Raw genomic sequence first — 13,726 nt, 5'->3', positions numbered from 1 at the left:
GAGGCTATTTGTGCTTAAAGTATATCCTAAGAGAAATTACTTAGTTTCCTTTTGTATGTTTTGTTAAGATCTGTGTTCAGAAATATTCAACTAAAATTAAAGGGAGAGGGGAAACCACCTAAAAGAGTAGCATATTTGTTACTTGTAAAAAAATCATAGAAACAGGGTTTTTTTCATGTGTTTTAATTCCCACTTGAAAAATACTACCCACACACAGACACAATGAAGATCTACTCAGCAATAATAAATACCTAAGCAGGCAGATGATGTTTACTTGCTATGTGCTTTCTGGAAAATTAAATACAGGCACAAAGGATTCTTCAGGGACGTGCTGGATCTTGCCCTTCACAATACGTGTCTACAGGGACGTATTAATCCCCACTAAATACGGATTGCCCAATGAAACTACCTCATCCTTAAGACTTCAGTTAAATAAAAAAAAGTTCTCATTTAGTAATTTCTACTTACTCTTTTTTGTTTCTTGGCAAACTTAAAAACTGAACGTTTCGAGTAATATTCTGCTAGCACATCCTAAACTGACTAGATTCAAATAATAAGGGCTTTGTTTTTCTCCTAATTTGCAACAGGAAATAGTGAGCAGCTGGCAGTTTTAGAAATCACCAGTTTGCTGATGAGCCTGCACCAAAAAAAAAAAAAAAAAAAAAAAAAAAAAAAAAATTCAAAGTGAAAGATTGTGAGGTGCCACTAAAAAAAACACACCCATAGCATGTTTATTCATTCAAAACAAAAGTGCTATTATTAGTTTCACAAAGCTTTGGTAACTGTAGGGTCTCCTTTTTGTCAACTGTCACTGGAAACGTTGTATTCGTTTGTAACCAGCTCTGGATCAGGGCTTTTAAAACACGACTTCTTACTAAGGTCACCGCGGACCTCTTTATTGTTGGTGACAGTATCCAACTTCGTCTCTGCACACACTTTATTTGTGCCAGCTGAGTCGAAACTGCGAGAAGCACGGGACCTCGCAGGACGCCCAGCCGGCAGGTTTTTTCCTCCTCTCGCCACTAGGCTGCACTCACAATAATTAAGGACGCTGTAAAATATGCGCCATCTAATTTTTAAAAATAAGGAGGACTAGCACGTGACGAGACGGGGTGGAGGGCGGAAAACCGAGGCGATCCGGTCTTTCAACGAAACCCCTTTACATCGCCTTCCCCCAAAAGGCTAAAAGAGCTGAATTGCATTAAATCCCGTTCGGCAGGTTTTTCCTCCGTTCAGTCCCACGAGCTCCCCAATTCTCCACTTTGAGGTCCCGACCGCCTCCACAACGTGAAGGCAGCGGGGAAGCCTTCTTAAACGAGGGGTTTCTGGGGAGAAATCCCGGGCAGGGACCCGGGAAGGTCCCTATTTAGGGGTTTATCGGGAGGGGACTGAGCCTGACGAGGCTGCAGGGCCGCGAGGCCCCGCCCCCCCCGGGGTTCCCAGCGTGCCCCGCGCGGCGAGGACGCGGCGGCGGGGGCGGGGCAGAGGAAGGGGCGGGGCCAGCGGCAGAGAAGGGCGTCGGTTTTGCGACAGGGGCGGTGCGGTGCGGAAGCGGAAGTGGAGGGTGCGCTTGGCGGCGGCGGCGGGAGCTGCGGAGTCGGGAATCAAAACAAAGGGCCTGGGGGGGGGGGGCGGGGGGAAGGCGGCGGGGTCGGAATGTGAGCAGAGGTGGAGCCGGCGGCCGAGGTGAGTTTGCTGTCAGCGCTGGGACTGGACCCTGACGGGCCCACTGCTCTGGGGCCGCCGAAGCTGAGCGAGGGACAGTGCCCCCCCCTTCCCCCACCTATTGCTGGTGGGGTGAGAGGAGAGGTGGCTAGTCCGAGGGAAGGTCTGGGACCCGCGGGAAGGGCAGCCTCCAAACAGTCGGCTTGTCTCCCCTTCAACTTCGGTCACTACTGTCACTGTTGTGCCGGATGTTCCACTTTGGGGTATTTGGCTCCCCTCCCGCACCTGTCTCCCTACTCCCTATTGGGCCCTGCAGGTGAGGAGAGCCACTTTCTCAGAGGGGTATGCAAAGTTGAAAAGTGAAGAGAAAACGATAGGAATGGATGTTTTTGCAACCCTCCTGAGCATTTTGCATCCGGCTGGGTCTTTCAGCAACCCCTAGGGTGTCGCCTTGGGGTTTCAACCACTCCCCTTGCTAATTGTATGTGACTTCTTGATCCCTTTTAGAGTTTTTCAAGCACCTTTCTGGTGTTACCAAGAACTTTTCAGCTAGATTTTTATTTTCCGCATTTCCCAGCGTCTTTGAGCGTTAAATAGTCTTTTGCTTTTCATACAGAGAAATTGAAAATTAAACCTTTTTCTTGGATGTTTATTGAGCAATTCAATTGTTCAACAGTTATTTATTGATATGTGCCAGGCACTGTGCTGGATGCAGGAGATAACAATAATGAATAAGAAAACATTGTCCCTGGAATGTTGTCCTGGAATTCACATTCTAGTTGGGCAAAAAGAGGCTAAAGTAGCGAGTAATAAATAAGAATAAAGTTGCAAGAACATAATAAGGTCAGATAGAAGAGATGTGAGAAAGAAAAAAAAAAAACGGTAATGGGAGTGGTGTGGGAGTCCAGGACAAGATAGGGTGATAAGGGAAGGCCATTTGCTAAGCGATCCAAATGGATTAGCTCGTGTAATCAAACAACCCTCTGAGGTTACTTCTTCTTCTTCTTCTTTTTTTTTTTTTTTTGGTAATCACAAACACAAGAGAAGGAATCTGAGGGAAAGAGAAGTTGTGAGTTGCTTAAAGCTGCAGAGCTAGGAAGAGGTGGAATTGGGGACTAATCTACAGTGACTTCACATCCTGTACTCTAACCCACTATCTGAATTGTTCAAAGACTGAAAGATGGGGGAAGAAGGGATATTCCCACTTAAACAGCCCCTTCTTTAGCTACCTTACTTACTAGCATTCACAGAAGTATTGGAAAAATTTCAGGGTTCAGGCCATCAACCAGTTTTTACTTTTATTTGCTTATATTGAGCAGTAGTAGAGGTGTGGTGGTAAGAGTTGAGCAAATCCAATTGTGCCTCTTTCTACAGTAGTTATGTGATCTCTGACTGCCTACGAAACTTTTAAGTTTCTGTTTCTCCCTTTATAAAATAAGACAAATCTTTCCCGTTCTGCCTCACAGAATTACTGAGGGGAAAAAAGATTATATAAGTGGATCCTATTCCTTATTTTTCATCATTATAATCCTTGTGCTGTGTAGTAAATATAAACAAATACTTGCTTAATGAGGAAATGAAGTTAAGTGAAAATGCTTTGTAAACTATTATAAATTCTAGCTCACTTGGGAATTGGCTTTGAAGAGATTTGAGAGAGCATCTTAAAATTGTGTATACCATGAACATCACAAATGGTTGGGGCACATAAGACCTGTATTTAGGGGTTAAAAATAAGTATCATTATTTGATATCAATGTTGGCATTTCCATCTCTCTCTGATTAACCACTTCCAACTCTATTAGACAAATTGTTGATTTCTTAATTCCTCTCATTCAACAAATATTTACTTTGTATCTACCGTGTAGCAGGCCTGTGTGTGCTTGGCACAAGATACAATGATGAAAGTAGGTATTGGGGTGATTTATCTTTTTCTCTGTAATGCTCTGAGGCAGACCTGCGAGAAATAAGCCACGTTTTACAGAGGAGGAAACAATTCTGTGTGTGTGTGTGTGTGTGTTTGTGCTGAGGATTGGACTCAAGACCTTGTTAAGCATGGACTCTACCCCTGAGCCACACCGAAGCCCAGAAAAAGAAACGTAATGAAAATTTGAAGCTTTGACAAATGGGCCAAATAGTTAATATTTTAGACTTTGTGGACCATCCCTGTTGCAACAAGTCAGCTCATCAATTGTGCAAGAGCAGCTACAGAGAGCATTTAAATGATTGAGTATGGCTGTGTCCCAATAAAACTTAATGGCCACTGAAGTTCAAATCTCATTTAAAATTTTTTTCAAGAATTGAAAGATGTAAAATACATTCTAAATTCACAGGCCATTTAAATACAGACTGGCTTGGGCACACAGGCCACACTTCTGCTTTATGTGGTCAGTTCCTGTGTACCTTAGACACAGTACTTACATAATTTCTCACCTCCTTCTACCATGTGGGTGTTAACATCTCTTGGAAAAAACATCTTATTGGAGATAGAGCCAAGAAGTTGTTTGTTTATGCCCATATGGAATTTCTGATAATGAACTTAATCATCTGTGAAAATGACCAGTACAGGTAAGATAGGTGGTTGTTGGGATATTGTGGTGAGCACTTGCAAAGAGGTTAGTTGTCCTCACCATTGGGCACCTGCCTCCATGCTTTATGGGTATGGATGGATTTGATTTGTTTTTGTGGTACTGTTTAAGACTAGTAAAAGTGTTGTTATACTGTAGCAAATTTGTGACTTATGATTGCTCTGATTGTTAGATTTTTTTTTAGTGGTATGTCATATTGGACTTTCATGAGTAAACTTGAGAAATTGATTTGTTCTGTGCAGAATAGAAGTCAAAGATCACAGGGCTCATATCAGAGTCATAGTGGTAAAGGCTGATATGGTGGTAGTTCTTTTAATATGATTAGATTCTCTATTCCATCAGCTTCTTCACTCTTCTCTGCAGAATCTTTGTGGAAAGAGAAGAGAGAGAGAGCTAAGAATAATTAAGAAAAATTCTGCTTAGAACAGAGGAAGTTGACTCCAGCCAGGTGAAGAGAAGTCTCATTCAGGAACATGAAAGTGTCCAAGCTTAGGCTATTTTTTCAAGCATGGCAGAAAAAATAGGATTCATTTAGAGCTCAGTCTTATTTGAAAGGCTATGGAACACAAAGAATGGCAGTTTATAGATTTTATAAAAATCAGATTGATGCTTTCAGATTTTAAGTATAAGCAATCAACCAAGTTTACCAAATTTTAGTAACTGGTAACATTCTGATGTGCATTCTTTTGTTCTTTAAGATTTGAATCATTGAGAACCATTGCATGGTATATGCAGTTGCAGTCATATTTTAATGTAAAATTTGTACTTATGCAAAGAAATAACATGGGAATGACACTCACTTTTAACAGGGTGGAAGAATGAAAGAAAAGAAAGATGGAAGAATGTTGAACCACTTTGCATGGCTGTATGATGGAAGGAAACGGAACTGAGAACCCCTGCAGCAGAACATTTGGATGGCTTCAACAAGATAATGATGCTAAGCCATGGCTTTGGAAATTTTCTAATTGCTTTTCTCGTCCTGAGCAGACGTTGCCACTTAGTCCCCAAACGGTAACTATGTGCAAGGACTTAGCAAACTCCTGTGTGAATAACTGAGAGGTCCATTTGGTCTGGAACCAAATCTCTTTCCCTGGAGTCTATGCTAGGTGTTCCTGAATATACTGCTTGTATTGCCCATTGTGGAACATTATTATGATTCCTGATGCAAAGAGGACATGGTTTTTTAATCCCTGCATTCCACTCTGAGTGATAGTGGATGCTTTAAACATTAATGTTAAAATTTGGGGAAGATTTGTTTCTTAATATAGCCACAAACTCCAAAAATTATGTAGTAATATCATCGGAAAGTGCAAAATAAATTGTATTATACTGAAGCCTTCTGATGGTTTTGAGTCTCATGACCTAGTAAAGATTAACAAGACCATACTGGCATTCTTTTGCATTCAAGATTTCTCCTGAATGCTTAAGTGTGTCTTCTTATGGGTTTTTGTTGTAGTGGCGGTGCTCAAGGTCAGACCCAGGGACTTGGATGTGCTAAGCACATAGCTTGCTCTGAGCTGCATCCCCCACCCTCTGCGTGCTTGTTTCTCATAGTGATTTTGACATTTTCTGATTTCATATACTCCTGCCACCATTTCTTTTTTTCTATTGCACTTGGGATTCAAATGAGACTTTTAAAAAATTAGTTTAGTTTTCTGTCTTCTCTAGGTTATCACTATATTTTTGTTGTTGATGATTTTTTTTACTATATAGTTATCTTTCTTGCAAGGCATCAAGTAATTTGGGTCATTCCCAGAGTGTTTCAATTTAGGGACAGTTGACAAGGGCTGTTGGCATCTTAACAGGGATTCCTGAGTTGTGACCTGGATCTGGTCCTCATAGAGTCACCCATTCAGAATTGCATTCTCAGCTTTACAGATCTCAAAACTTGGGTTATTTTGTTTTGTTTGGTACCAGGGATTGAACCCAGGGATGCTTAACCACTGAGTCACATCCGTAGCTCTTTTTTAAAATATTTTATTTAGAAACAGGGTCTTGCTAAGTTGTTTAGGGCCTCACTAAGTTGCTGAGGCTAGCTTTGAACCTGTGATCCTCCTGCGTCGCTGAGATTACAGGTGTGTGCCACTGTGCCCAGCTCAAAGGTTGTTTTTGACAGTGGCATGCATAACGGAGTAGGTTTCGGTGACCAGCTCATAACACTGCCCTTAAGACCCTGATATATGTAAATTGAAATGCCAGTGTGTTCATAATTTCCAGTCTGAAGGGTAATCATCAAGTCGCCCAAGCATGCTGCTTGTTGCCAGTCAGCCCGTTGCTATTATCCATACCCTTTAAGGAACAGTCTAACTGAAAATTTAGATTCCTCCAGGTGAGTGTAGAATAACAGTAGAAAGGCCTTTCTTTGCCAACAGACCTGCGTGTTTCAGTCACCACGTGAGGGCCTCTTTGTATTAAGGGTTCTGCAGTCATTTCATAAGGGTGATTGATTAGTTAGATTGCCCTTTCAGGGACCCAGCATTGTGCTTAGTACTTTGTATGCTGAATCCCATTTCATCTTTCAACAACTGTGGAAGGTGCATTTTATGGTTTCCAGGTTATAGATGAGGAAACCAAAGCTTAGAGAGGTTAAGTAACTAACCCAAAGTCACAAGCTTTGGAGCATCAGCTTCAACCTCAGTTCTCTTAACAGCAATGCCAGGCTTATAACCTTTTTTATATACTGTCCCCTACTATGTTGGAGTCAGATGGCAGACTGTTTACATTTTTCCCAGATGGGTTTCTAAGTACTCTTGTTCTTTTCTCTGGCTTAGTAAGATGGTTGTGATTGTGGCTTTAGGTCATGACATCCTGTCATTTCATAAGTGTCCTTGACAACAGAGCTGAACCATTTGGAATCTTAATTCTTCTTTCTTAGGGAATCCTACTGAAACCCCTGATGCACTGACTGCAGGAACTATTTAGTAAACCACTTTGCTTGCAAGCTGTCTTTATAAATGCAGTTTGTGACATTACTGTTTTCATGCCATCTGTCTTGACTTTAGAAAGTCCTGTGAGGGGAAGTCACTGAGGCATGAATGGTTAACCTGCCTTGCTGAAGACATAAGCAGACCCTCCCCTTTTTTGTAGTACTGGGGATTGAACAACCTAAAGGTGCTGAACCCCTGAGCCACATCCCCAGCCCTTTTATTTTTTATTTTGAGACAGGGCCTCGCTAAGATGCTTAGGGTCTCGCCAAGCTGCTGAGGCTGGCTTTGAACTTGTGATGCACCTGCCTCAGCTTCCTGAGTCACTGGGATTACAGGCTTGTGCCATCCTGTCCAGCAACATAGTCTTCATATTAGTTGTGTTTCTCTGTTCACATCCTATAGACCTTTCTGAAGAACACCCCTGATCTTAGCTGCTATTTCATTTTGTTGGGTTATGATTGAGTGACGTAAACAGAATTCAACACGACTTGTGTTTTTTAATAGAGTAGTATATGAGTAACGAAATCCCTGACCTCATAAAATTGACTTGTGTTCCAATTTTCTTTTCTCAGAAAGAGTACATGGAGAACAAGAAAGTTGCTGTGGAATTAAAGGATGTACCATCTCCCCTTCATGCTGGCTCTAAACTTTTTCCAGCAGTCCCACTTCCTGATATTCATTCTCTTCAGCAACCTAAAATACAGCTTTCAACTGTCCCCAAAGTAAGCTGCTGTGCTCATTGCCCTAATGACTCCTCCACTTCGCCAATGCATTTTGGTGGTGGTGGTGGCGGCAGTAGTGGAGGTACCGGTAGCTTGATTCACACGGGCGCACTCTTAGACTCACAGAGCACCAGGACAGTCACGTGTCAGGTAGGGTCAGGGTTTGCTTTCCAGTCTGCGTCTTCACTCCAGAATGCCTCAGCTAGGAGCAACTTGGCAGGCATTGCAAGTGACTTTCCCAGCACGTGTCTAGAGAGTAATCTGTCCTCCTGCAAACACCTCCCCTGTTGTGGAAAGCTCCACTTCCAGTCATGTCATGGTAGCGTGCACAAGCTGCATCAGTTTCCGACTCTCCAGGGCTGCACCTCTGCTGGCTATTTCCCCTGTTCTGATTTCACAAGTGGGGCTCCAGGGCGTTTGGAAGAGCACATTTCACAGTCGGAGCTAACGCCTCACTTGTGCACCAACTCTTTACACCTAAATGTGGTACCTCCGGTTTGTTTAAAGGGCTCACTTTACTGCGAAGACTGTCTAAACAAGGTTTGTATCTTTTTATTTTTTATATTGGGTGCAGCTGAGGTTTTGAGGAATGACTTTTCTGAAGTGTGTTGTTGTGCACTGGGTAGGTCTCTCCCCATGAGCACAACCTCTATGGGTCCTAAAGGAAGCAAGGGCAAGATGGGAGAGCGTTCCCAAAAGGGCAGGGTTGTTTTTTTTTTTTTTTTTTTTTTTTTTTTTTTTTGTAGCTTATGCTTTTAGAGTCCCTGGTTGAAATAATTGTGTTCCCAACCTAAGAACCTAGTTCCGTAAAAGCTCTGTGTTGTTTTATCTTTAATGGCTAGGGCACAGTTCAATTCTTTACCTATAGTGATGAGTTTCAGGTAATGTAAATAACCCCATATTGTCATTGTGATAACATGGGGAACTTGAAACTCAGCCTCAGTCAGAGTTCAGGGAAAGACTGCCTTGCCCTCACGTTGAGTGCCTGAGGTTCCATCGTAGCAGAAGTGTGCCCCAGAGTGCAGAGGTCCTGTCATGTGATGTCTACCCTGATCATTTCAAGTCACTCGTTGAAATGAGGCTATGAATTGATAATCATTCTGGGAAAGATTATTTGAAAATACATTTTATCAGAGTTTAGGTCGTAAGGTGAAACACTTAGAATGTGTTTTCAGTTGTGTGTAACTTTAGGTTCTGAAATGATGTATCTGAAACCTCCTCCTTTTTTAAAAAAATTTTAAAACAGCCGGCAAGAAATAGTATAATTGATGCTGCTAAAGTCTGGCCAAATATACCACCTCCAAATACTCAACCTGCACCTCTTGCTATCCCTCTGTGTAATGGCTGTGGAACCAAAGGAACAGGGAAGGAGACCACGTTGCTATTGACGACCAGTCTAGGCAAAGCTGCTTCGAAATTTGGTAAATGACAGTATGGCATAAAATGTTCATATTTAAGTAGTTTTCAGTAGCTGGTACTAACATTGCATTTAATCACCTTTAAAAGATTCCTTGTGGTTCTAAAGCTGTATTTGAGTTCTAAAGCTTGTGTGAGTCTCCCCTTCCATCTCCTGGTAAAATTTTTTTTATTAATACTACAAACCAGTAAGTCATCTGCCCTTGCTGTTGGGTGGAGGCTGTTTGAGATGAGAAGCTATGTATAGAAAAATGGGAAGTGCGTTAGAAAACGTGGGGCCAACAGGTTCCTAATTGGGCCTACTGCTGTGTACACCCTAGAAGTATTTAGTATTTACAACATTTTAGTAATTGCTGATATTAAACAATTTGAAAATCCAAGAGTTCTCAGTTAAAATCATTTCTTCTCAAAAGTAGTTAATATATTTTTCAGACATTTTTAAATGTTAAATCAGATGTTAATGAAGCGCTAAAAGTACTTTAAAGTCAACAATAGTAACAGCTTCACCTTGGTCATCTCTTTAGTGTTCTTCCTCACTGAGTAGGTAGAGAAGCAGGGCCGTGCATGAGAATCAGGTCGTGGAGCAGTAGTATCCAACTGATTAGGTGTTTAGTGTTCAGAGCAGCATCACTGGTCAGTGTGAGAATGGCTCATGCTTCAAGATACTTTATTATGAGCCTAAAGTCAGTTGGCCTATGGATTTGTTCTCTCTTGAGAAACAGGAATAATCTTAAAGTAATACTCTGGCACCTTGGTTGCTTTTTAGGTCAGTCAGTATGGTTGATATCCTGAACTTAGCATCCATCAAAATTTAGCTTTTCTGCCACTAAGAATGTTAGGTTACAACCTGTTAATGTGTTTTAATTTGCCATTTTCTTTTTCACTACGTGTAATTGAAAGTGTTAACGTTTCTTAAGGGTCACCGGAAGTTGCAATAGCTGGACAGGTGCTAGAAAACTTACCCCCCATTGGAGTTTTTTGGGATATTGAAAACTGCTCGGTACCTTCTGGCCGGTCAGCTACCACTGTTGTACAGAGAATCCGTGAAAAATTTTTTAAAGGTCACAGAGAAGCAGAGTTCATCTGTGTGTGTGACATCAGTAAAGAAAACAAAGAAGTTATTCAAGAGCTGAATAATTGCCAGGTAAAAAAAAAATTTAAGTATCTAGCAGCCAAGTGTGGTAGTACATGCCTATAACCCAAGCAACTCAACTGGATCCAATTTGAGACCAAACTGGTCAACTTAATGAGATCCTGTCTCAAAATTTAAAATAAAAAAGGACTGGGGATGTAGTTCAGTGACAGAGTGCCCCTGCATACATTCGAGTACCACAACAAAAAAAAAAAAAAAATTACAAATTTGTTTAATGATACTACATTTCTGCATTAAGTTTTCAAATAAAGGAAATAAGCAAAATATTATTCCTAAGGTGCTAGAAATCACTAAATCATGTTTAATCTTTCAATAATGTTATTTGTGTTTATGTTCAGATGGTTTCTTTGGGTTTTCTTTTATTTATTTAATTTATTTATTTTATTTATTTATTTATTTAGTCCGTCCGTCCGTCCGTCCGTCCGTCCGTCGGTCCGTCCCAGGGGCGCTTAACCACTGAACCACATCCCCAGCCCTTTTTATTTTTGAGACGGGATCTCTTTAACTTGCTTAGGGCCTTACTTAGTTGCTGAGGCTGGTCTTGAACATGAGATCCTGCCTCAGCCTCCCAAGTTGCTGGAATTACAGTCTATGCCACCACCCAGCTTTCTTTGGGTTTTTGAAAACTGCTATGGAACCAGGCACATAGGACTTGTTACTTGAAATTTACAAAACTAAGCCCCTGAGTAGAGAAGCAATCTTTTTAAGACTGAGATTTAGTCCAGGTTGTCTGACCCTGAGCTACACCCCCAGCTTTCCATTCCTGATAATAGTAGTTTCTTTTCTCAAGAGTCATGTACTAAAATGTGGGCAGAATGTGTAGCAGTTCTCTTAACCTCACCTCTTGCTTGCCTGCCCATGTTATAAATCAATGCAGGTGACCGTTGCTCACATCAATGCTACCGCAAAGAATGCTGCAGACGATAAGCTCCGACAGAGTCTCCGAAGGTTCGCAAACACTCACACCGCCCCAGCCACTGTCGTTCTTGTGTCAAGTAAGTGTAAAGATGTCTGCTGACTTCAGTTAGATTCTCTGTGGGAGTTGTAGAACCAGACACACGTGAAAGTGAAGTGAGCCCCCAAAGAGGCTGAAATCAGCAACATGCTGACGCTTATTGTGGTGAATTATTTAGAAAAAAATCTAGTCTGAATTTTTATATTGTCTCCTTAAAACTTGAGTTCTTTTTATTTTTTGGTTCTGGGGATTAAACCCAGGGGTGCTTAACCACTCAGCCACATCCCACCCCCTTTTTAAAAAAAATTTTATTTTATTTAGAGACAGGGTCTTGCTGAGTTTCTCAGGGCCTCACTACATTGCTGAGGCTGGCTTTGAACTCCTGCCTCAGCCTCCCAGGCAGCATAACTTGAGTTCTTAATGGTACCAGTTTTATTAAAGTATGATTTGGGCTGTGCAGGTATTTTTAACCTGGACCCAGTGTTATTAACTTAAAAACTCCAAAATGAATAATTTCCAAATTTGAGTCTCCCCAGCACATTGATGTTTGCTTCCTAATAATGCTAAAAGAAATAGACGTGTTAGAACTGCATGTAGGAATGTGGCACAATCGTCCTATTGTGTTAAGTCTCATGATGGGAAATGTGCTCGTGTTCCTTAACAGGGAAAACAACCTTGAATAGGAGCCCGCCAGTCCTTTCTTCTCAATGGGTGTCACTGGAGTTGTTTTTGTCGCACATTCTAAGGTGTGAGGATGAGGTTGTATCTTCTCTTTCAGCCGATGTCAACTTCGCACTGGAACTTAGTGACCTGAGACACAGGCATGGTTTCCACATAATTTTGGTTCATAAAAACCAGGCGTCGGAAGCACTGCTGCATCATGCCAACGAGCTAATCAGATTTGAAGAATTCATTTCTGACTTGCCCCCCAGGTTACCACTAAAAATGCCAGTAAGTGTGTTTGTTATTTTTGCCATTTTCCAAGATTGAATTAACGAGGCTGAAAGACAGCCCTTACCAAGGAATTTCCATATCCAGGTGGGGTTGTTCTTCGCACGAGGCTGATCAGATTTTGAAATAAGTCTTGGAAACCTTTTGCTTGTTCTTGATAGAGAATGGATATGTATGAATTTTCCTTTTATTTTTTTCAGACTATCATCAGGGGGTAGATTTACCTTACCAGTAGTCATTTGCATTGTCTCCAAAACTAGCAATGTTTTATATCAAATGGATAGAAGTAATGAATAAGTATTATGGGTAGAGAATATGGTGAGAATTCGCACATACTTGGGTGTTTGGCAACCCATAAACGTGGTTATTGTGCATTTTGTGGGGCCTGTGATCCCTAGGCTCAGCAGGCTTTGAATCCTGGGCTTTCTGTAGTGTCTGCTCTGTCATGCCTGGGCAGTAGGACTGGCAGCGGCTGCTACACCTGTAATCTAGCTAAAACACTTGCTGGGAGAGTGGGAGCATGTTTCCAGGAGGAACAGCACTCTGCTAGACTTGATGTGGGACAGGACAGTGTACTGCAGTGCTGAGCTGTGTTTAAATGATTGGAGAATGTATGTGCAACTTCTAAAGAAATAATAGTGATGATGGAGAAGGCCTAAGGTGTAGGTGACCTAGGTAAGCGGGCAATCCCATACATTAAATGTACATGAAATGCAGTTTGCACACAATTCAATGACTGTTAAGATGTGCCTTAGAAAAGATCTCATCCAACATCCTCACTTAAGGAAAAAAAAGAGTAAGCACTTAGAAAACGTAAGTCAGTCATTTAAGTAAATTAAGAAAAGTGGTTTCACATATATAGTGTTCTAATGACTTTTTTTTTTTAACCCACCAATGTTATAGCTTAGATACCTTTCCATATTAATATATATTGATATAAATCACCACATTCTAAAAACCAGCAGAATGTTGATTTGCAACATACCTATCTGGCTGGTCTTTAATCATTCTACCTCTTACTGGACATTTTGGTTATACCCAGTTTTTCACCATCTCCGGCAGATTCATCCATATCATCTTTGAATTCCTGGGCTAAATTGTAGTGTGTGACTGTTTTGAGTCAGAATTTTACTGACAGGATCCACAATGTCCTCCAGGAAGGTGGTACATTCTTGCCAACTATAAATGCAAAAATGTTTGTTCTGGCTGTTTACCAGTCTCATAGGTGAAAAATACTGTCTGCCCATACATAGTTCGCCTTTTTATAATCAATAACAAGGTGCAAAATTTCCTCTTATGGTTGTTGGTTCTTGATATCTTTTCTGTAGACTGTTCACATCTTCTGCCCATTT

General features: G+C 41.3%; 1 protein-coding gene across 7 annotated transcripts in view; it reads left to right on the top strand.

Annotated features, from left to right (window-relative positions):
- The first annotated feature begins 1,582 nt into the window (after positions 1 to 1,582).
- Positions 1,583 to 13,726, top strand: part of MARF1 (meiosis regulator and mRNA stability factor 1) — a 38,771-nt gene continuing 26,627 nt past the window's right edge. For 6 of the 7 annotated variants that reach the window (XR_013760814.1, XM_079121944.1, XM_079121943.1 and 3 more), the window contains exons 1-7: positions 1,583 to 1,686; positions 5,060 to 5,261; positions 7,750 to 8,439; positions 9,146 to 9,320; positions 10,233 to 10,459; positions 11,346 to 11,463; positions 12,202 to 12,374. Coding sequence is in view for 6 of the 7 variants with exons in the window: in XM_079121944.1 (XP_078978070.1) it covers positions 5,118 to 5,261; positions 7,750 to 8,439; positions 9,146 to 9,320; positions 10,233 to 10,459; positions 11,346 to 11,463; positions 12,202 to 12,374 (1,527 nt within the window). In the remaining variant the exon portion in view is untranslated. Of the gene's footprint in view, positions 1,687 to 1,716; positions 1,982 to 5,059; positions 5,262 to 7,749; positions 8,440 to 9,145; positions 9,321 to 10,232; positions 10,460 to 11,345; positions 11,464 to 12,201; positions 12,375 to 13,726 lie in introns of those variants that run through there. The other variant, XM_079121941.1, reaches the window with a different exon arrangement.

Source organism: Sciurus vulgaris (genome assembly GCF_902686455.1).
Source record: "Sciurus vulgaris genome assembly, chromosome: 18".
Classification (NCBI taxonomy): Eukaryota; Metazoa; Chordata; class Mammalia; order Rodentia; family Sciuridae; genus Sciurus; species Sciurus vulgaris.
The sequence above is the reverse complement of the archived record's forward strand: the minus strand, read 5'-3'. Positions and strand labels throughout refer to the sequence as shown.